Raw genomic sequence first — 23,929 nt, forward strand, 5'->3', positions numbered from 1 at the left:
ATAGCTTGTGTAGATCACTGTTCCCAACTGTACATCTCCATTTGCATCTAGTGTTCTGTACTACAGGTGCAAAAACACACTTGGATTGCATCTGGGTATTATTTTTCTCTCTCTGTTGATGTTTCCATGTGTCTTAGGACATTTTATTATCTATACAAATACAATTTGCAGTTATTGTTGGGAAATAAAATTTGATGCTGATTGAGATGTGCCAACAATATTTGTTCCTTCAATTTATAATAAGTTATATTACAAATAATTTATTTTATTTATTTGTGTTTATTTTGCATATTATACATATTAACATAGTGATGCACCATCAATAACTCACTCTGAGACGTAAAGGCGAGATAACAGCTTTTATTGACAGGAAGAAGGAACCACCACAGTATATCCTGGAGACTGAGAGGCCTGGCCCAGGCTAAGATCGCCTTTACACAGGGGTCTGTGGGAGGAGCACAGGAGCAGTTAGCCGGGGGCGTGTCGAGACAGGCACACGTAGTTCACCACACATAGTACCTCCTTCCAGATGGTTGAGTGGTAACAACTGCCCCTGAACCTGGTGCAGAGGGAATCGAAGCTCATGTATCTTCTAACAGATCGTTTTGGGGTAATAACTGTTGCTGAACCTGGTGGCGTCGGGCCTGAGACTCCTGCACTTCACTCCTGATGGTTTAAAGGTCCATTTGGATTAAACTTCCAACTACGTTTGTTCAGCTTTTGGTCGTAAACGGGAACCAGCCTTCTGTTCTTAAAACAGAAACAGCATGCAGTAATCAGGTTCAAGTTAAAAACACAGCTCTGCAAACAAGTTCTGTCAATGGAGCCGTCTGCCAGCCCACTTCACCCGACATCATTCTGCTCAAGAGTTGTAGTAGAAGACGATGACTTATTTAATTTTTGTTGCATGCCCCGGATTAAATGAGGAAACATATATCTCCTCTGATATTACATCTTATTTCGCAAGGTGAACTTTGACACCTGTTTGAAAACTAAGTTTCAGACTAGATGGATACACACAGTGAGCATATTAAATAACTGATCAATTAATGCTGGGAGTGTTATGAACTCGAGGAAATTTACTTGACAGCGTTAATTGTGGGTAGCTTGGGTATGTGTGTCTGAAAAAACGGTGAGACAAGTTGTGTAAAAGAGGTATCTGAGAAAGTTCGAAGAAGTGTGAAGTCACCCAAGTGGCAGAGAAAGATTATAAAAGTAAACAGATGGTAGGGCTCATAAGGAATGTCTCATGGAACAGCAAGAATAATAGAAGAAACACGGTATGTACAAGAATCCATTTCTCTGTCTGAAATTTCTGCATTGTGCTATGTGTTCGGAAATGCATTGTGTTTTAGAAATGTTTCTTAATTTGTAAGTGTTGAAGATGGATGTTCTCGGTGGGATATAAATTTGCTTTAAGGAGGTTGTGTCCATTTAACGGCGAATCACTGAAAATGGATGAACAGTGTTTAAGCTATTTCATTAGCCAGGTGTATCTGCTAATGGGATCCGCCGCTCCAATCGTGGGCACCGGAGGCTCAACTCGTCCTGGAGAATAAACAGGGTCTTGATTAGCCAGGGCATCATAGGGTATGGGGAGAAGGCAGGGAAGATGGGGGATGACAGGACGAATTGGATCAGTCTACGATTGAAAGGCAGGGCGCGCTCGATGAGCCTAATGGCCTCCTCCTGTTGTTATATCCTATGGGCTGAAGAACAGTGAAGTTCGAATTTGAAAACTGAAGTACAGGGAAAGAATATCACCTCATACATCTCACAGATGCATTTTATTGCGGGCATACTCAGCAAGTCTGTAGAATAGTAACCAAACAGGATGACGGAAAAAAAACTTCGCGAATGCGTTCGACCAGAATGCAAATGGAAACAAACTGAGCAAATGGTAAAATAAATAAATACATAAATAATTCAATTAATCAATCAATCAATCAATCAATCAATCAGTAAACTAATAAAAGGATAGATAGATAGATAGATAGATAGATAGATAGATAGATAGATAGATAGATAGATAGATAGATAGATAGATAGATAGATAGATAGATAGATAGATAGATAGATAGAACGTGAGATGAAGGATCCTTGAAAGCTCGTCGATAGGCAACGGGAATATTTCAGTGATGGAACAGGTAAAGTTCAGTAAGGTTACATCTCTGATTCAAGAGCCTGATGGTTGAGAGGTCGTAACTGTTCCCGAAAGTGGTGTTGTGAGTCCACCTTCCGTCATGGTTGAGGAAAAATATCTGTTTCCGTACATGCTGGTGGGTCCTGAAGCTACTGTATATTCTTCTTGATTATTGAGGGATAATAACTGTTCTTGAACCTGGTGGGAGCGGGCCGAGTATCCTGGACGTTCAACCTGATCGTAGTGGGGTAATAACTGTTGCTGACCCTGGTGGTGTGTGTCCTGAGGCTCCTGTACTTCCCTCCCAATGGTTGAAGGGTAGCAACTGTTCCTGAACCTGGTGGTGTGGGTCCTGAGGCTCCTGTATCTCCTCCCTGAGGTTTGAGGATTAATACCTGTCGCTGAACCTGGTGGAGAGCGACCTGACACTCGTATACCTTCCACCTGATGGCTGAAGGATAATAACTGTTGCTCAACCTGGTTGTGTCTGTCCTGAGGCTCCTTCCTGATGGTTGATGGGTAATACTGTTGCTGAACCAGATGGTGTGAGTCCAGAGGATTCTGTACCTTCTTCCTTATGTTTGAGGAGTAGTAATCTGGTGTAGAGCCAGATGAAGCTCCTGTACATTCCTCCGGATAGTAAAGGGGGAATAACTGTTCCTGAACCTCGTGGTTGGCGTCCTGAGGCCCCTACCCGATGGCTGAGTGGTGGTAACTGTTTCTTAACGTGCTGGTGTGGGTCCCAAGCCTCTTGTACATTCTTCATGATGGTTGAGGGTTAATAACCCGGCGGAGAGCGAGCCGAGAATTCAGTACCTTCTACCTGATTGTTGAGGAGTAATATCTGCTGCTGAACCTGGTGTCGTGTGTCCAGACGCTCCTGTAGCTCCTTTCCGGTAGTTGAGGGTTAGTAACAACTCCTGAAACTGGGGGTATGAGGTCTGATGCTCCTGGACGCCGTTCCTGCTGCTTGAGTGGAAATAATTATTCCGGAAACAGCTGTTGGTCCTGAGACTCCTGTACCTCCTTCCCGATGGGTAAGGAGAAAGCATCGTTCATGAGCATGGTGATGTGGGTTCTGTGGCACCTGCAGCCCCTTCCTGATGTTTGAGGGCTAAAGGCTGTTCCTCGACCTGGTGCTGTCGGCCATCAGGTTCCTGGACACCCTTCCTGCTGGTTGATGGGCAATAAATGTTTTCGAACCCAGTGATGTGGGTCGTGAGGCTCCTGTACCTCCTTTTTGCTAGTGGAGGCTTAATAACATTCCATGAACACACTGGAGAGCGAGCCGAGGCTCCTGTACCTCATTCCTTATGGTTCAGGGGTAAAAACTGATCCTGCACCTGTTGGTGTTGGTCCTGATGCTCCTGTACCTCCCTACCGATGGTTGAGAGGGAATATCTGTTCCAGAACCTTGTTGCGAGAGGCCTGAGGCTCTTGTACCTCCTTCCTTCTGGTTGAGCGTTAGAAACTGTTGCTGTGGAGTGCCTCAGGGATCTGTTCTGGACCCCATACTCTTCATGATTTATATAAATAACCTGGATGAGGAAGTGGAGGGATGTTTTAGTAAGTTTTCTGATGAACTATGACCTCCACATTATGACACAATAGGTAGAGACGTTGAGGATACTGTGGAGGGCTGTCAGATGTTATAGCGGGACATTGATTGGATGCAAAACTGGGCTGAGAATTAGAAGATGGTGTTTAACCCAGTTAAGTGTGAGATGGTTCAGTTTGGTAGGTTAAATAAATTGGCAGCATATAGTATTAACGGTAAGACTCTTGGCAGTGTGGAGGTTCCGAAGCATGTTAGGTTCCGAGTTCATAGGACGCCCAATGCAGCTGTGCCGTTGACAGTGCCGTATGTGGTATTAGCCTTCATCAATCGTGGAATTGAATGTAGGTGCCGAGAGATAATGTTGCAGCTATATCGGACGCTGGTCAGGCTCCACTTTGTGGACCGTGCTCAGTTCTGGTCGCCTCACTACAGCAACGACAAGGAAATCATAGAAATGGTGCAGTGGAACTGATTTTCGGAGATGAGAGATTATGTTGCAGCACTGTGCTCAGTTCTGGTCACCGCAGGGAGGGTGTCGAAGCCACAGAAAGGGTGCAGAGGAGATTTACAAGGATTTAGCCTGAATTGGGCAGCATGCCTTATGAGTGCAGGGTGATTGAAATCGTCCTTTCCTCCTTGCAGTTGCGGAGGAGGAGTGACGGCCTGATAGAGGTGTACAAGATGATGAGAAACATTGATCGTGTGCATTGTCAGGGCTTGTTAACAGAAATCGTTGCTACAAGAGGAATCAGGTTTAAAGTGCAGAGGAGATGTCCGGGATAAGTTTGTTTCTCAGAGAGGGTTGATTGCTTCGAATGAGCTGCCGGGGAAGATGGTGGAGGCGGACCATCTAGAGTCTTTTCAGAGACGTTTGGATAGATACATGGAGCTTAGAAAGAGAGAGGGCTATAGGTAAGCCTAGTAACTAAAAGTACTAAATTTATAATTTACTCGGCACAACCTTGCGGGCCGAAGGGCCTGTATTGTGCTATTGTTTTCTTTCTGTGTTTTCTGTGTTTTTCCATTCGATGAAACTATAACAAGGGGACAATGCCTAGAGTCTTACCATTATTACTATATTCTGCCATCATATTTGACCTAACTGAATGAACCACTTCACTGACAGCCCTCCATACTACCCACAACACCTCCAACCTTCATGTCATTAGCAAACATGCTCACCCGTCCCAGCACATCCTCATCCAGGTCATTTTTAATAGTGTAAACAACTTTCCTTCCTCTATCTTATCTATCACAATTTATTTTAACTGTTTCTGTCTATCTGGAACTAGAATGACAGAGGTGTATATGTAAGCTTAGTAGTTTCTGAGTTAGGAAAATGTTCGGCACAGCTTTTGAGCCGAAGGGCCTGTATTTTGCTGTAGGTTTTCTATGCTTCTATGTTTCTAAAGAATATTATAACCCAATTAGCATGACTTCCGTAGCTGGGAAGGTTTTGGAGTCTATTAATAAGGCTGAGGTTGTGAGGCCCTTGTTGACTCATGATAAAATTTGGCAAAGTCAGCTAAGTTTCTGTCATGGAATATAATGCTGACAAATCTGTTAGAGTTCTTGCGGAAGTAACCGGCAGGGCGGGCAAAGGGCAGGCAGTGGATGTCATTTACAGGATTTCAAGAAGGAATTTGGCAAAGTGCCGAAAAAGAGTCTACTTAACAAGATAAAATCCTGCGGCGTTACAGGAAAGACACTGGCATGGAGAGAGGAATGGCTGACAGGCAGGAGGCAGCACGTGGGAATAAAAGAGGCCTTCTCTGGTTTGCTGCCAGTGACTAGCGGTGTTACTCAGGGGACAGTGCTGGGACCGCTAACTCTCACATTATTTGTCAATGATTGAGTGGAATTGATGGCTTTGTGGTAACATTTGCAGAAGAAACGAAAATAGGAGTAGGTGTCAATTTCATTATCCAAATAATAGAACAAAGTTCCTACCTAAGGGTCTCTTAAAAGACCCCATTGAATCCACCACGAACACCACAACAGAAAGTATATTCTCGCTCTGTGGCAACCCACACTCTCTGTGTGAAAATCGTTTCTCCGACACCCTCGTCTACCATCATCAAGGCATCTTAAAACTTTGACACGACCCCTCAAGAAAAGTATGCATTTAAGTGACAAATAACGTGAAACAACAGGACGGTGTGGAGGGAGCTTTACTATGTGTCTAACGCCGGGAGTGTGTGATGGGACGGTGTGGTTGGAGATTCACTCTGTGTTTGACCCCGGGAGTGTGTGATGGGATGTTGCGGAGGGAGATTCACTCTGTGTCTGACCCCGGGAATGTGTAACGGGAAGTTGTGGAGGGAGATTCACACTGTGTCTGACCCCGGGAGAATGTGATGGGACGGTTAGAAGGGAGCCTCCTTCTGTGTCTTACTCAGGGAGTGCGTGATGGGACGGTGAGGAGGGAGCTTCACTGTGTGTCTGACCTCGAGAGTGTGTGATGGCATCTTGTGGAGGGAGACTCACTCTGTGTCTGACATCGGGAGTGTGTGATGGGCCGGTATTGAGGGAGATTCACTCTGTCTCTGACCCCGGGAGAGTGTGATGTGCCGGCCTGGAGGGAGATTCACACAGTGTCTGACCCCGCGAGTGTGTGATGGGACGGTGTGGAGGGTGCCTCGCTCTGTGTCAGACTCCGGGATTGTCTGATGGGAATGTGTACAATGAGATTCACTCTGTGCCTGACCCCGGGTGTGTGTGATGGGACGGTTAGGAGGGACATTCACTCTGTGTCTGACCCCGGGAGTGTGTGATGGGACGGTGTGGAGGGAGATTCACTCTGTGTCTGACCCCGGGAGTGTGTGATGGGACGGTGTGGAGGGAGATTCACTCTGTGTCTGACCCCGGGAGTGTGTGATGGGACGGTGTGGAGGGAGATTCACACTGTGTCTGACCCCGGGAGTGTGTGATGGGACGGTGTGGAGGGATATTCACTCTGTGGCTGACCCCGGGAGTGTGTGATGGGACCGTGTATAGGAATAATCACTCTGTCTCTGACCACGCGAGTGTGTGATGGGACGGTGTGGAGGGATATTCACTCTGTGTCTGACCCCGGGAGTGTGTGATGGGACGGTCAGGAGGGAGATTCACTCTGTGTCTGACCCCGGGAGTGTGTGATGGGACGGTCAGGAGGGAGATTCACTCTGTGTCTGACCCCGGGAGTGTGTGATGGGACGGTGTGGAGGGATATTCACTCTGTGTCTGACCCAGGGAGTGTGTGATGGGACGGTGTGGAGGGATATTCACTCTGTGTCTGACCCAGGGAGTGTCTGATGGGACGGTGAGTTCGCCAAGTTACAGGAAGTGTGTAGGGATCTTTGGAGAGATACAGAAGGGTTTCACTGGGAAGCTGACTGGATAGAGCGAAAAAATCTATCAGTACAGGTTGGGACATTCTGCTTTCTTTTCTCTGGAGCGGAGCAGTCTGATGTTACCACAGACAGTTCATCACTCAACAGATTCACGCCCTGCACTGTAACTATGAAACTCTCCTCCCCGTATGCATAACACCCACCTTCTCCAGAATCCCTTCCAGAACCCGTCAGACACATCTTCTCCTACAATACTCCCCCTCGCCGTCACACACTGTCTCCAGTACACCATTCCCGTTTCCATCATCCATCTCTGCCTTACAAGCTGCATCGTCTCCCTGAGCCACTCCCTCTCCTGCACACTTTGTCGTCTGCATCATCCCTAATGCCCTGTTCTTCCCCGTGGAACAGTCCGTCTGTTAATCGTTCTCCATCTACGTCGCTCCCCGCTCCCCACTCTGTGTCTCAGGAAATGGTGGGTTCTATGAGGTAGAGATGACGTCTGCCGTTACACCTCCCCCTTCCACTGGATATCTATCATTAGGATCTGAGCCCCTCCACAATTCTGTATGCACAAGGCGGTAATGTGATTCCACACCACTTGCATCAGTGCCTGCAATCACAGCACCCTTTCCCTGGCCTCCTCTGTCCTCCCCTTCCTTCCTCTTTTCGCAGCACACCATCTGGTCACACGCACACACCATCACCGAGAGACACACACGACTCTAGACTACCGGAAGGCCAAAATGCAGGGTATTGGTGAGTGGGGAGAACGGATGGGGGAGCGGGATGCCCACTTTTTATGACTCCAGTAGAATATGCTGCGATGTGCAGGGGTTATTCAGATGTCTGACCCCGGGATTGTGATCGGATAATGTTTAGGGGGCTTCGCTGGTTGCCTGACCCTAGAAGTGTGTAACGGGACGGTGTGGAGGGAGCTTCACTCTGTGTCTGACCGCGAGGGTATGTGATGGGATGGTATGGAGGGAGCTGCAGTCTGTGTCAGATCCCGGGAATGTTCCCGGGACACTCGCTCTGCCTCTGACTCAGTTTCGTAGGTCAAAGAAATTCGGCGTTCAAACAGACTCCAATCTGAGTTGGAGAGCAAGACAATGGTAACTCACACGTTCTGCTGCAAAGTCAGCAAACTGGAAACCCTTTCTGTGGCCTCCACTCTCCTCCCCTTCCTTCCTCTGCCCTCAGCACAGCCTTCCTTCTCTGTGATTCTTAAGTGGGTGAGTGAGCAGCACAATGTCCTGGTCCATATCGGTACCAATGAAATCAGGATGTATGGGAAGGTGGTTCAGCACAGTGACGTCAGGGATTTAGCTATTAAATTAAAGGACAGGACCACCACCGGCCCAGGGAGGCGAGACATAGGAACCATACACGTGTCCCAAGAGCTGGTATAGTAAGGATGGCTTCAAAATCTGGCATCGTTGTGTTTTTTTCCACGGAAGATGGGATTTGTACAGAAGAGATGGAGGACCGTTTACACCCAGTCTGAAGGGGAGCTGATATTTCAGCGGGAAGGTTTGCCAGAACAGTGCATGATGCTTTTGGGGAGAGTTGTTAAACTCAGGGGGATGGGATTCAGAGATCCAGCGCAGATAGCAGAGTCGTTATGGGGCCTGATGTTGTAAAGACCTCAGAAACCGGCTCGAATCAAAAAGCTGAGCATGTTGCGACTAGTGTCCTGAGCCGCGTATATGTGAATGCGGGAAGCTTTAAAGAAAGGCGGTTGTGAACAATGAATTATGATATTGTAGACATTTCAGAATCGCTTGTAGGAGGAGCAAGCATGACTGCACGATATTTCGGGTTTCCCAATGTTTAGACTTGAAACAGTGGAAGGACTCACTTTGAATTTTTTTCTTCTTCTTCTTGGAGTTAACAGAGGCAGGACTGCGCAGGCGTGAGACGACGGGCAGTGAAGCGGGTAGATTTAGAAAAGGACAAAGCCTTCGACAGTGGGCAGCGTCGTTTGCGGGCCGTGGAGTGAGTTGGGTGTAGAGTGAAGGCCTAAGGGTTTGGCTCAACGGGCTTGGGCGGAATCGGGCGAGACAAGGTAGGTTTAGGTTTCAGTTTTTCATGATATTTGAGGGACGTGGGAAGTATGAGTGTGAGGGCAGATTGTTGTTCTCGGTGTCAGATGTGGGAGGTCCTGGAGTCTCCTAGCATCCCGGAAGTCCACATCTGCGCCAGGTGCGCCGAGATGCAGCTCATGTGGTAGGAGTTACAGGCAGATTCTCTCTCCGGTGCCACTGGAGGTAGACAGTTGGGTCATGGTTAGGAGGGGGAAGGGGAAGACTCAGGTATAAAGAGTCCACCAGAGGCTGTATGCAGTATAGTTTTTTGTAGCAATATATGAAGGTACAACTAGAGAAGGGGCAATGTTGGATTTCCTGTTACGGAATAGGATAGTTCAGGTGAGGGAGGTATGTGTTGGCGAGCACTTCGACACGAAAGGTCACAATATCATTAGTTTGAATATAATTCTAGAGAATGATAGGACGACCCAGGGTTGAGATTTCTGATTGGAGAAAGTCTTTCAGGAGATGGGAAAGGATTTAGAAGGAGTGGATTTGGACAATTTGTTTTATTGGGTAGTAGAGAAATGTTGGGCATTTAACGGTGAGATTTTGAGGGTATGTAATCTTTACGTTCCTGTTTGGTTGAAAGGAAAGGATAAACGTTTGAGAGATTCATGGTTTTCAAGAGATATTGGAAACATGGTTCAGAAACAGAGTGAGATCTACAATAATTATAGGCAACATGGAGTAAATGAGGTGCTCAGGGAATACAAAGAATGTAGACAGACTCTTAAGGAAGACATTCGAACAGCTAATAAGGAGATACGAGGCTGTTTTGGCAAGTAAGGTGAAAATAAATCCAAAGGGATTCAACAGTTATATTAATAGCAAAAGGATAGTGAGGGATCAAATTGGTCCCTTTGTGAATCATAGTGGACAGCTATGTGTGGAGCCAAAAGAGATGGGAGAGATTTTGTACAACTTCTTTTCATTGTTTAAAAAGAGTTCTAAGAGTAAACCTAGCAATTATCTGCCTGTATGTTTGACGTCCCATGTGGGTAAATTATTGAAAGTATTCTCAGAGATCGTATATATAATTTTCTGGATAGACTGGGTCTGATTCGGAGCAGTCAACATGGATTTGTGCGTGGAAGGTCATATTTAACAAATATTATAGATTTTTTAAAAAGAGGTAACTTGGAAAGTTGACGAGGGTAAAGCAGTGGATGTTGTTTATATGGTCTTCAATGAGGACTTTGACAAGGATCCACACGAACGGTTAATGTGGAAGGTTCAATCGTTAGTTATTAATATTGAAGTTGTAAAATGGATTCAACTGTGGCTGGATTGGATATGCCAGAGAGTAGTGGTGGATAACTGTTTGTCAGATTGGTGAACAATGACTAGTGGTGTGCCTCAGGGATCTGTATTGGGTCCAATGTTGTTTGGCATATACATTAATGATCTGGATGTTGGTTTGCTAAATTGGCTTAGAAAGTATGCAGATGATACTAAGATAGGTGGCGCTGTGGATAATGAAGTAGGTTTTCAAAGAGACTTAGGCCAGTTGGAAGAGGAGGCTGAAAGATGGCAGATAGAGTTTAAAGCTGATAGGTGTGAGGAGCAACATTTTGGTGGGACTAATCAAAATAGGACATACATGGTAAATGGTAGGGCATTGAGGAATGAAGTAGACCAGAGTGATCTAGGAATAATTGTGCATAGTTCCCTGAAGGTGGAATCTCACGTGGACAGTGTGATGAAGAAAACTTTTGGCATGCTGGCCTTTATAACTCAGAGCATTGAGTTGGGATGAAATGTTAAAATTGTTTAAAGCATTGGTGAGGCCAAATTTAGAGCATTGAGTACAGGTCTGGTCACGGAAATATAGAAATGATGCCAACAACTAACAGAGAGTACAGCGGAGATTTACTATAATGTTATCTGGGTCTTAGCACCTAAGTTACAGAGAAATGTTGAACATGTTAGGTCTTTATTCTCAAGAGATTGAGGGGGGACGAGAGATACTTAAAATTATGAGGGTGATAGATAGAGTTGATGTGGACAGGCTTTTTCCATTGAGAGTAGGGAAGATTCATACAAGAGGACATGAATTGAGAGTTACTGGGCAAAAATTCATGGGTAACACGAGGGGGATCTTCTTTACTCAGGGAGTGGTAGCTGTGTGGAACGAGCTTCAAGTAGAAGCAGTAGAGGCAGTTTCGATTTTGTCATTTAAAAAATGGATAGGAATATGGACAGGAAAGGAATGGGGGGTTGTGGGCTGAGTGCAGGTTGGTGGGACGAGGTGAGCGTAAGGGTTTGGTACGGACTATAAGGGCCGAGATGGCCTATTTCCGTGCTGTCATTGTTATATGGTTATATATAGAGATGGTTCTCTGACATAAGGAATTAATAGAGGGATGTTGATTTTGCTTTACCGAGAAATTGTCACCGCAGTGTACATTCAGAACAGACAAGTCAACTCGTCTAAGTGAGGCTTTGTGGGTGGAAATGTGGAATAAATATGTCCGGCCATATTCATGTTATAGACCGGATAACAGTCCGCTGGATTCGGATAAACAAACCTGTAGAGAGATGACAGACGGTCGCAGGAAACATATGATCGTGATTATCAGTACGTTGAAGTCCCAACGAAAGAGAGAGAGCAATACTTGTTCTCCTACTACGGAATGAGACAAGTCAGGTCTCAGAGGCTCGTGCAGGGACGCACTTTGTATCTCGTGATTTGTAATCCCATTAGTTTCAGAGTAGATATGAAAAGGATAGGACTGGTTCCCGGGTTTCAGTTCTAAACTGGCGACAGGCTAATATTGCTGGGAATAGAAAGGATCTGCTGCATGTGGGTTTGGACAAGCTGTGTTCTGGCAATGGTGTATTTGGTAATTTGGAGCCCAGGCCCTCTTTAAACTCAGTGTAGAAGGGAGCGGAGTATAATGAGAATAGTGGGAAGTGTTGAAGGAGAGAGGGATTTGGTGTACAATCGGTGTCGGGGGTACACACACTGTGAACAGGACAGGGCGCAACCGCCTCAACGGCGCCTTACGGTGACACTAACGCACTTCTCGCTGTGCTCGACGCTTTCTTCATCGTGATAATGATACACGGACACGTCCTGCGACGTAATAATTACACACTCCTCCCCACCTCCATTATCAACTTCCCCTCAAAAACACCTCGGATCTCCGTGACACAGGTCCTCCTCTGTGCACCTCCATGTCTCCAACACGCCCTAAATCCACTGCGCTCTTCCGCATCTCCGTGACCAACTCCATCCCCTAGATACCTCCACATTTACAGCTCACACCTGTCCCTTCCCATTGGTTCCTACTCTCGGTTCTGAGTCGGCTCTGTGGCTCAATTGATTCCAGGGAGTGGAGCTTCACAAATCATCTGAATCTAAAAGCGTGAAATGAGAAGGTGTGGATTGAGCTTCTCTTTATGGCTGAACCCTGACAATGCGTGACGCGACTGTGTAGAGGGAGTTTCACTCGATGTCTAACTCCCGTTATGTGCGATGAGACAGTAGGCAGCTTCATTTCTTCTCTGACTCCGGGAGTGAGCTTTGGGACGGGGAAGAGCGGGCTTCTCTCTGTGTCTGACCCCGGGAGTGAGTGACAGGACAATTTAGAAGGAGCGGCACTCCATGCCTGATCAGGGAATTGTGAGGTGGATCGTTGTGTAGGGAGCCTCTCTCGGTGTCTGACTCCGGGTGGGTAGATAGGATTGTATGGAGTTACCCTCTGAGTACCCCTTTGAGTCAGAAAGACACATGGTTTTGGCGTCTCCAAGCAGGGATCAGGAGCCAGGTAAATGTCACACACACGGGTGGACGAGTGCACATTAAAAAACAGCGATTCGCGGTAAGACCAGTGAGGGAAGTCTCAACGGTCAGGTCTCTGGCGCTGAGCATGGTTCTCTGAGTCAGAATGGAAGCAGGGTGGGGAGGATGAGGCGATCCGTAATGAAGGGGGCTTCGGATATTTGTTTCTTTGGGATTCTTTCCAAAGAAGGTGAAACCTGTACAGAAGAGATGGGTTCAATCCAATAGAAGTTGCATCGCAATTGAAAAATGCATGAACGCCCATGAATACAGCCAAACGAGTCTGCCTTACAGAAGGACAAAGGTGCCAAACACAAAAGCAAAGGTCACGCACGGCACAAAACACAGTTAACATGTAGAAGATCGAAAGACAGCAAGTGGATGTAGAATATCAGTAAAATACATTCATGCGATAGGTATGTATTTCATATATTATTTCATATGTATCTCAGGCTGAGGGGAGAGTTGATGCAGGTCTCTATCATGAGGAGAGACAGAGAAAGACCAGGCAACTGGGGCATTGCTCCCCCAGAGAGAAATCTCTAATATCACGGAGTGGAAGGGGAGAGGGTGTATCTATTCAGAAGAGATGCAGAGCAAGGTTTTGTTTACACAGGGAGCGTCAGTGACTGGAATGTGCCTCCAGGTGTGATGGTGGAGGCAAATAGATAAATTCGTTTAATTGGCTCATTGACAAACACGTGGATGTGCAGGTTTTGGAGGGAGAATAGCATTGTGTAGGCAAGAAGAATTTAGGCATGAAGTATAACTGGTACAGCACATATTCCGGGCCGAATGGTCTGTTCTGTTCTGTGATTTACGCTCACTGCTCTGCATGAGCAAAAGTGAGTGAATTGAACTCAAAGGGTGAGAGGAGCAGTGGGGGGGGGGGTGTAGATCAAGGAATATTACGATGGATTGACAAAGACAAGGAACGATTTTTCCACAGACGACATGGGCAGTGAGCGGCCCACAAGGAGAGACCGATCAGACCCAAGCATATGGCTAATCTGCGTCTTAACAGCGACCCTCATTATCACGGGTATCTGCTGGAGGATTCATGGTGAGTTTCAATTCGGTCGCAACGACCAAACCGCAGAGAATAAAAATGGCCACTGTAACAGCGACACATTCCCAACATTTCCCGGAAGCACCCTTCACAGTGATGTCAACACACACCTCACTGTGGCACTGGCGGGTCTCTCTGAATGACTACGACTCAGGCCTCACCGTGTCACCGACACAACCCCAACAACACATCCCTCAACATTTTACCGATATATCCCTCAACCTGATGCCAACAACACAACCTAACGGAAGTACGATTCAACGTAACGCTGATACGCCTCCCGACGTGGTGCTGAAGCGTCCCTCACCGTGACGCAGACACGTTCATCACTTTGAAACCGACTCATCTCTTCTCAGGACAGCAAAAGCCACTCTACCGAAACACCGATTTAACCCTCATCGTCACAAAGACACAACACTCACCGTGACATCGACATTTTTCCTAATGTCACACCGATTCACCAAACACTATGACACAGTCGCGTCTCTCACTGCAACACCGTGAAACCCGGCACTGTGACCCCGACATATGTCTCAGCGTGACTTAGAGATACACCGCGATGTGACCCGTTACACCTCTCACATGGACCCTGAAACACCAATCACAATGTAGTGTGACGCTGACTCACGTGTCACTGCAAACGCAATACATCCTTCACCATCTCTCTCAGTATCACAGATTCGTCAGTCAGAGATCACCTCCGACCGAAACTGCAAGGAGTTAAACTCAACCCTTCAATCCAAGATAACGGAGAATTCCCACCTGGATCTCTCCCAGAGAACCTGTCTCAAGAATCTCTCTGCGCTCAACTCAAATCTGTCCGAACTTAAACGAATGAACAGCGATCTCCGTCACCAGTTCACTGAGATGGAAACGAAGTACAGATCTGTCAACGAAACCAAGGCTCAAATCTGTGAATTGTTGACCAGCAGAAGAGGTGAGGCATCATCCCTCTCTTTCACCCGCTCCTCATCACAGGGCAGGCATGGAGAGAGGAAGCGGCACTCTGTGCTTGTCATCGGGAGTGTGTGAAGAGATGGTATGGAGGGAGATTCACTCTGTGTTTGACCCAGTGAGTGTGTGATGAGGCTGCGTGGTGGTAGTTTCACACTATCACCGGATCCAGTAGAGTGTGATGGGACGTGTGGAGGTGAAACATTTTTCCTAATGTCACACCAATTCACCAAACTCTATGACACCGACGAGTCTCTTCCTGCAACACCGTCAATCCTTGCACTGTGACCCCGATATATCTCTCAGCGGGGCATAGAGATACACCGCAATGTGACCCGGTACACCTCTCACATGGACCCAGAAACACATATCACAATGACATTTACACGTCTTTCACTGAAACACCGATTCGCTGTGACGGGAATCAACTATCACTGCGATAGTGACGCAACCCCCATCGTGAGACCAACAAAAACCTCGCTCGTAACCTAATATATTCTCTCAGACACGTAGCTCACGGTGGTGCCAACGGCCCTCGCAGTGCCACCGCACCCTTCATCGTGACCCTGACGCACCACTCTCCGTGACCCGCTCAGTAGCTTGACGCTGACGCTGACGCACTATAAACGCCAAACACCCTTCACCATCTCAGATCACCTCTGACCGAAGCTACAAACTCCTTTGGGAAGAAAATCAGGAGATGAACCGGACCCAACGCCATTGTCGACTATCAGTCCACGAGTTAAAATCAAATCTAAATTAACTTTGAGGCAATTGCAAACACCTCACCCTGACATAGGCAAGACCCTTACCGTGATACCGACTCATAAATTCCCAATGACACTGATTTAGTCCTCTCAATCACAATGACACACACCTCAACGTGACAATCGGACACACACCGTGGACATGACATGCCTCTCACGGTGACACAGACACACTCATCACAATGAGACCAGCGCCCACACATTACACCGATACTCCACACACCGTGACACTGCCAGACACCTCACTCCAGCATTTCCCTCACTCAGACATCTTCCTCGCCTTGTCATCGACATACACTTCATTGTGACCCGGTACCCCTCTCGCATGGGCACAGAAACTCCTATCACAGTGACACAGACACGTTCCTCACAGCAACTCGGACAGGGAATCGATTATCACTACGATACTGACACAGACCCACTGTAACAACAAGACAACCTTCACCAGGACATTGATAACCCCTCGGGTGGCGCCGACGCCTCTCACTGTTCCACCAGCACATCCTTCACTGTGACACCGTTCACCGTGACACTGACACCACACTCTCTGTGACCCGCTCCTCAGTGTGACGCTGAGTCACGTGTGACTATAAACTCTAAACATCCTTCACCATCTCTCTCAGTACCACAGATTCGTCAGTCAGAGATCACCACCGACCAAAACTGCAATGAGTTAAACTCAACCCTTCAATCCAAGATATCGGAAATTTCCCACTTGGATTTTACCCAGAGAATGTGTCTCAACAATCTCTCTGCGCTCAACTTTAATCTCTCCGATCTTAAACGAAGGCACAGCGATCTCGGTCACCAGTTCACTGAGATGGAAACGAAGTACAGATCTGTCAACGAAACCAAGGCTCAAATCTGTGAATTGTTGACCAGCAGAAAAGGTGAGGCACGATCCCCCTCTTTCACCCGCTCCTCATCACAGGGCAGGCATGGAGCGAGGAAGCGTCACTCTGTACTTGGCATTGGCAGTGTGTGAAATGATGGTATGGAAGGTTATTCACTCTGTGTTTGACCCAGTGAGTACGTGATGGGGCTGTGTGTAGTAAGTTTCACTCTATCACTGAATCCACGAGAGTGTGATGGGACGTTGTGGAGGTGGATTCATTCTGTGTCTGACCACGGGATTGTGAGACGTAACATTACAGATTCACTCTATGACTTACTCCGGGAATGTCTGATGGGACAGTGTGGATCCATCTTCACTCTGTGTCTGACAGCGGGATTGTGTGATGGGACACTGCCCAGAGAGATTCACCCCATGTCTGACCCCTGAAGTGTGTTATGGCAACGTGGAGAGAGAGCTTCAAACTGAAGCTGGGAGAGCGTGACAAAACAGTGCAGAGGGGGCTTCACTCTGTGTCTGAATCCGGGAGTGAGTAATTGGACGGTGTAAAGGGAACTTCACTGTGTGTGTTACCCAGGGAGTGAGTGAGGGGCGATGTGGAGGGAGACTCACTCTGTACCTGATCCCAGGTGTGTGCGATGAGACTGCACTGTTTGAAAAGAGTGACAGGGAGAATCTGACCCCGGAAATGTGTGACGTGACGGTGTGCAGGAATTTTAACTACAGGTTTGAACGCTGGAGGGTGTGATGAAGCCACGGAGGGAGAGATCCACTCCGTGTCTGACCCAGGCAGTGCGTGACGAGGGTTATTAAAGGGAGAAAAACTGTGTGTCTCACTGCCGGAGTGTGTGATGGGTCAGTGGGGACGGGAGCTTCACCACACTTCTGACACCTGAAGCGTATAAAATGGGTGTGCAGGGAGCTTCTCCCCACGTCAGAAGCCTGAAGTGTGTGATGGGTCCGTGGAGAGAGAGATTCAGTCTGCGTCTGACGGTGTTAATGTGTGATCAGAAGGTGTCTTAAATCGGTGTCTCACCCCGTGTGTATATGATGGGACTCTGTGTTTGACACAGTTACCTGTGATGAGAAGCTATTGCGGGATGGGAGGGTGGGTGAGTGCCTTTGGTGGGGGCGGGGGGCGTTATGTGTTTGTCTGACACCGGGAACGGTGACGCGTGCCTGGTTGGTGTTCCGCTCTGTGTCAGATAACTCCGTGACAGGACGGTGCGGAGGGACTGCCTGTCGTTTTCTGACCCCTTGTGTTGTGTGATGTCACCGGCTAGAAGGAGTATCATACTGTGCCTGACAACGGGAGTGTGCTGCGGGATGAAGCAGAGAGTGATTCATTTTCGATCTTATCACGGACGGGAGTATTGGGGTATTCTGGAGGGAGTTCCATTCTGTGTTTGTCCGCTCCCGCAGTGTGTGATGGGACGGTCTGGAGAGAGTTTCACTCTGTATCTGACCCCAGGTGTCTGTGATGGGAAGGACTGAAAGCAGCGACACCTGCTGTCTGAATCCTGGATGGGAAGTTGTGGAGGGAGGTTGAACTTTTGCAATGGCTGTTAGGGAGGAAGATACAGTTCTTTTATTTATTTTTTGTTACTGTTTTGCAGAGCAGACATGTCCTCCGAACTGGATCGAAAACGAGAATCGGTGTTATTTCATATCTTCCTTGGAGAAGCCTTATAATGGAGCGAGGGAACACTGTTCGAACCTTGATGCAAGGCTCCTCGAAATAAATTCACCCGAGGAAGAGGTAACTGTCTCCCGAATAGATCGAATTATTCCACACCGCCCCATAGCAGACTCCAGGGGTTAGACACAGTGAATCTCCCTCCACACCGTCCCATCGCACACTCCCGGGGTCAGACACAGAGTGAATCTCCCTCCACACCGTCCCACCTCACACTCCCGCGGTCAGACACAGAGTGAATCTCACTCCACACCGTCCCATCGCACACTCCCGGGGTCAGACACAGAGTGAATCTCCCTCCACACCGTCCCATCTCACACTCCCGCGGTCAGACACAGAGTGAATCTCACTCCACACCGTCCCATCTCACACTCCCGCGGTCAGACACAGAGTGAATCTCACTCCAAATCGTCCCATCACACACTCCCGGGTTCAGACACAGAGTGAATCTCCCTCCACACCGTCCCATCACAGACTCCCGGGTTCAGACACAGAGTGAATCTCTCGACACAGCGTCCCATCACACACTCCCAGGGTTAGAAACAGAGTGAATCTCCCCCACACCGTCACATCAAACACTCAGGGGGTCAGAGACAGAGTGAATCTCCCTCCACACCGTCCCATCTCACACTCCCGGGGTCAGACACAGAGTGAATCTCACTCCACACCGTCCCATCACAGACTCCCGGGTTCAGACTCAGAGTGCATCTCCCCACACAGCGTCCCATCACACACTCCCGGGGTTAGAAACAGAGTGAATCTCCCCCACACCGTCACATCAAACACTCAGGGGGTCAGAGACAGAGTGAATCTCCCTCCACACCGTCCCATCTCACACTCCCGGGGTCAGACACAGAGTGAATCTCACTCCACACCGTCCCATCACAGACTCCCGGGTTCAGACTCAGAGTGCATCTCCCCACACAGCGTCCCATCACACACTCCCGGGGTTAGAAACAGAGTGAATCTCCCTCCACACCATTACATCAGACACTCAGGGGGTCATACACAGAGAGCATCTCCCTCCACAGCGTCCCAGCATACACACCCGAGGTGATACACAGAGTGAAGCTCCCTACACACCGTCCAATCCCACGCTTCTGGGGTTAGACACAGAGTCAATCTCCCTCTACAGCGTCCCATCTCACACTGCCGGGGTCAGACAAAGAGTGAATTTCCCTCTACAGCGTCCCATCACACACTCCCGGGGTCAGACATAGAGTGAATTTCCCTCCACACCGTCACATCTCAGAATTCATCTGTGTCCCATCTCTTCAAGTTTCTCGTGGTCAGACTTGGAGACAGGTTCGACCAGTATGCCTTTGAGGGTCGTGGGATGATATTGCCTCCGGCCCGGTCAAACTGAGAAATCACGTTTGTGTGGATGTGTTGCCCGGTTACAAATCAATCCCATGAAATAACGAGCAGTTCACCATTTGCAATTAAACGACTGGGCTTTATGATTCTTCATTTGACTACAGGGTCAGTGCAGAAAACAAAGGGAAATTGGACTCATTTTAAGGAAACAGTCTAATGCGCTCCTGGGAGCTCACTGTTTTCCCGTCCGTCCGTTCTCCATCGATTTCCCCCGGGCGTGGTCGACTCTCGACCCCATTCCAAGTCCGCTCTGGCCTGCAGTCTACGATTACCCCGTTCTGACATCTTCTTTCTCCATCTTCCGCCGAACAAAAGCCCGCAAATCCCTCGCTCTCGGGCTCACAGGAATGAAAACACCTCCAGTCATGGGACACCGCACATTCCAAACCCCCGTTATCTCTCGTCATAACACAAAATCACTGCTGCTACAGAGAAACCATTACATTAGCAGTGAAACATTTCCCAGGACGTTGCATGCACATTAATCGAAGGGATTTAATTTCACAGGATTTTGTGTCCATCTCTATCGTCACTCGATTCAGAACTTACTGGATTGGAAAATGCAGAGACGGGTGAGGTTTGGACTGTTACAGGTCCGTGGTGTGGGAGCGGCACGAGGCCGTGGGGAGTGATTAGGGGTGGGATTTACCTTTGGAAACTGACAGAGGGCCGCGGACAAAGACTGGAACAGTGGGTCTAGCTTGTTGAAGGATGCAGGGTTGTCGGGATTGATTTGGGAACTGCCCCGCGGTATCATGGGATTAGTTCAGAGGCTGAGTAGGGGCTGTGGAGAGACCGCGGTATCATGAGATTAGTTCAGAGGCTGAATAGGGGCTGTGGGGAGAGCACGGTATCATGAGGTAAGTACAGAGGCGACATGCGGCTGTGGGGAGAGCGCGGTATCATGGGATTAGTTCAGAGGCTGATCTGGGACTGTGGGGAGAGTGCGGTATGAGATTAGTTTAGAGGCTGACTAGGGGCTGTGGGGAGAGCGCGGTATCATGAGATTAGGTTAGAGGCTGTCTAGGGACTGTGGGGAGAGTACGGTACCATGGGATTATTTCAGAGGCTGACTAGGGGCTGTGGGCAGAGAACTGTATCATGAGGTTAGTTCAGAGGCTGACTCGGGGCTGTGGGGAGAGCGCGGTATCATGGGAGTAGTTCAGAGGCTGACTAGGGGCTGTGGGGAGAGCGCGGTATCATGAGACTAGTTCAGAGGCTGACTAGGGGCTGTGGGGAGAGTGCGGTATGAGATTAGTTTAGAGGCTGACAGAAGTCTGTGGGGAGAGCACGGTATCATGAGATTAGTTCAGAGGCTGACAGAAGTCTGTGGGGAGAGCGCGGTATCATGGGATTAGATCAGAGGCTGACAGAAGTCTGTGGGGAGAGCTCAGATTCGTGGGATTGGTTTGGCGACGGTCTCCGGTTACTTGCTGGAACTGTTTTTCTGTTTCTGAAATTGTCTACCTCTCTTTGATAGGACTGTGTCCCCTGATCTTCTGTACAAGATGTTCTTTAAATGGCACACCTGCAGAGAATGCAACTTGCATTCACAGAGCTACAGTTGTAACAGTACATACAGATTCATCTGTAAAAAGTCGGCACGTTTATACCAGGATATTCCTGAAGAGGTCAAAGGTCTCTGTCAACAGACTGTCGGGCCGATTTGAATCAAGTGACTACATCCCACTTCTCCCCATTCAATCTACTGCACTGTTACTCACACATCCTTTCATCCCCTCACACCCTCTCCTCCGCTGCTCAGACTCCTCCAATACTCGCAACCCCGTTCTCTCACGCCACTCTTCCTCTCTCCTTTGGTCCACACCTCCCCTCTCTGCCCCACTCTTCCCATCCCCCCATTTACTCCCACTTTCCGCTCCTTTTCTCAATTCCCCCTTCTTCTCCCTAATTCATTCCCTTTGAACACGTCCCTTTCCCCTCAGACCCCATTATCTGCCTCTCCTCTCTCCGTTCTCTCCACACATTCTTTCTCAATTCTGAGGACTCTGCCTCTCAATTCCCCAACCTAGGGGAAAAGACACTGCGCATTCACCCTACCTGTGCTTCTCCAGGCTTCCTAGCCACGCTCCAAGGAACAAAGCCCATCCTTCTTGCCTTCTCTCCATAATCCAGATCCTGTAGTCCCGGCAGCATCCTCCTTCATCTCCCCCTGCACTCTTCCCACATCCGTGTCATCTTTCGTACAGGAGGCAGACCAGAACTGAACACCGCCCTCCAAGCGGGGTCTCACCGACGTCATGTACAACTTCAACGTGACGTCAGCACGCTGCAATGATGTAAAATTAACGCGAATTGGGAAAACTAATAAATACTGCAATGAAGGTGAATACCGAGGGAGTGTTTCAGTGTTCAGGGAGCGTTTGCAATCTGATGGCGGAGGGGCAGCAACTGCTTGTAAATTGCTGAGTTTTCAGGCTCCTGTACCACCTCCCGATGGTACCGATGAGCATAGAGCATTTCTCGGCGGGAGGGGGTCCTCGCTGATGGATGCGGTCTTCTTGAGGCATTCCTGCTTGAACATGTCCTCGATGGAGGGGAGGGTTGTGCCCGTGATGGGGTTGGCTGAGCCTGGAACCTTCTGCAGCCTCTGGCGACCCTCTGCGTTGCAGCCTCCACACCAGGCGGCGATGCGACAAGTCAGAGCGCTCCCCACAGTAGATCCCGAGAAATTCGCGAGTCTTGAATGACAGACCACATCCCCTCAAACCCCTAACCTTGCAATCCCCTCTGTCCCGAGAGAGATATGGATGGTGGAGAAGGCAAGGGCCGAGTAGAGTCTAGAATACACTCCGACTAAGACTCGAAATAAACAAGACCACAGTGATGAAATCCAAAGATAAAATCACAAACAGTAGTCATAGAAACGGATCTCCTACGGCTTTGCACTGAGTGATCGGCGCGAGCCCGTCACCGCAGACATTCCATGAAGGAATGTTGACAGGCAATAACTGGCAGTCTGAATCATAAAGGGAAGGTAACAGCTGACCACACTCGGGGGAATGGAGGTTCCGAATCCAAGATGCCTGCCGATGAAGATACTTCCTTCGCGGTTACATGCCCAGTGCAGATCATCCGAGATGTTGAAACACAGTAACACAGGATCTTGAAATCCGATCATAGGATAGAGAGGCAGAATTAAGCTATTTGGCCTATTGGGTCATAAAATCTTTATGTTACGTCTAAACGTGGAATGTGCAATTTATAGCAATTTCTAAGAAACATTAAGTACAACAGGACTGTCAATATAACTTAGAAATTCAGTTGTATCAGCGTGAATGAATCAGTCTGACGGCCTGACGGAAGGCGCTGAGACGGATCATGTTGGTCCTGTGTTTTTTTGCTGTGCTACACGATCTCAGATGTTAGCAGCTGGAACGGTTGGTTGCTGGGGTGACTCGGGACCCCGAAAATCCTTCACGCCCCTTTTACACACCTCTCTCTGTAAATGTTCTGAATCCTGGGAAGTTCACATCTACAGATGCGCTGGGCTGTCCACACCGCTCTCTGAAGAGTCCTGCGATTGAGGGGATAAGGTTCCCATACCAGGAAGTGATGTATCCACTCAGGATGCTCTCTATTGTGTCCCTGTGGAAAGTTCCAATGTTTCGGGGACCCATACCAAACTTCGTCTACTGTCCGAGGTGTAAGAGGCGCTGTTGTTCATTATTCACCGTACAGCTGGTATGTACAGTCCACGTTAGATCCTGGGTGATGTAAATGCCGAGGAACGTAAAGCTGGTCACCTCTCAACCGCAATTCCATTGATGGCAACAGAGCTCAGCCTGTCTCCAGTCCGCTTATAGTCCACAAACAACCCCTTTGTTTTTGCGATATTGTGGGATCTACACCCCTCCCCTTCTCTGCCATGCCCTCCCTCCACGATGCCCATTTTCCGTTGCCGACCTCATCTCCAACAGCCCCAACGTGTCCGTTACTACCCACTCGCATCCAAAACGCTTTCTGCTCTGTGATCACAGGGAATAGGGGGGAGCTGACGTCCCGTGTTACACTTCCTCCTCACCATCTGATATCGATCTCTCGGGCACACCACCCTCTGGCCAAAAAAAATCTCAATACCTGTTCTGACTGGGCGCCCGAGAATCCTCAAGTCGTGTCCTCTCGTACTAGACTCCTCCGCCATGGGAAACAACTTTGCCACATCCATGCCTTTCAGCATTCGATATGAGGTCCCGTAGTACAGTCCAAGAGCCGTCAAAGGTTCCTCATATGTTAACCCTCTCACTCCCGGAATCATTCTAGTGAATCTTCTCTGAACCTT

At 48.4% G+C, this 23,929-nt stretch overlaps 1 protein-coding gene across 1 annotated transcript in view; it reads left to right on the forward strand.

The window, feature by feature from the left end:
• The window catches only part of LOC132389587 (uncharacterized), a 37,352-nt gene that overhangs the window by 5,288 nt on the left and 8,135 nt on the right, over nucleotides 1–23,929 (forward strand). Inside the window, exons 3-6 of the mRNA XM_059962070.1 lie at nucleotides 16,324–16,590; nucleotides 18,170–18,312; nucleotides 20,134–20,198; nucleotides 21,107–21,264. Of these exons, the coding sequence (XP_059818053.1) occupies nucleotides 16,324–16,590; nucleotides 18,170–18,312; nucleotides 20,134–20,198; nucleotides 21,107–21,264 (633 nt within the window). The remainder of the gene's footprint in view (nucleotides 1–16,323; nucleotides 16,591–18,169; nucleotides 18,313–20,133; nucleotides 20,199–21,106; nucleotides 21,265–23,929) is intronic.

The sequence above is a fragment of the Hypanus sabinus genome, unplaced genomic scaffold, assembly GCF_030144855.1.
Source record: "Hypanus sabinus isolate sHypSab1 unplaced genomic scaffold, sHypSab1.hap1 scaffold_607, whole genome shotgun sequence".
NCBI classification, from domain to species: Eukaryota; Metazoa; Chordata; class Chondrichthyes; order Myliobatiformes; family Dasyatidae; genus Hypanus; species Hypanus sabinus.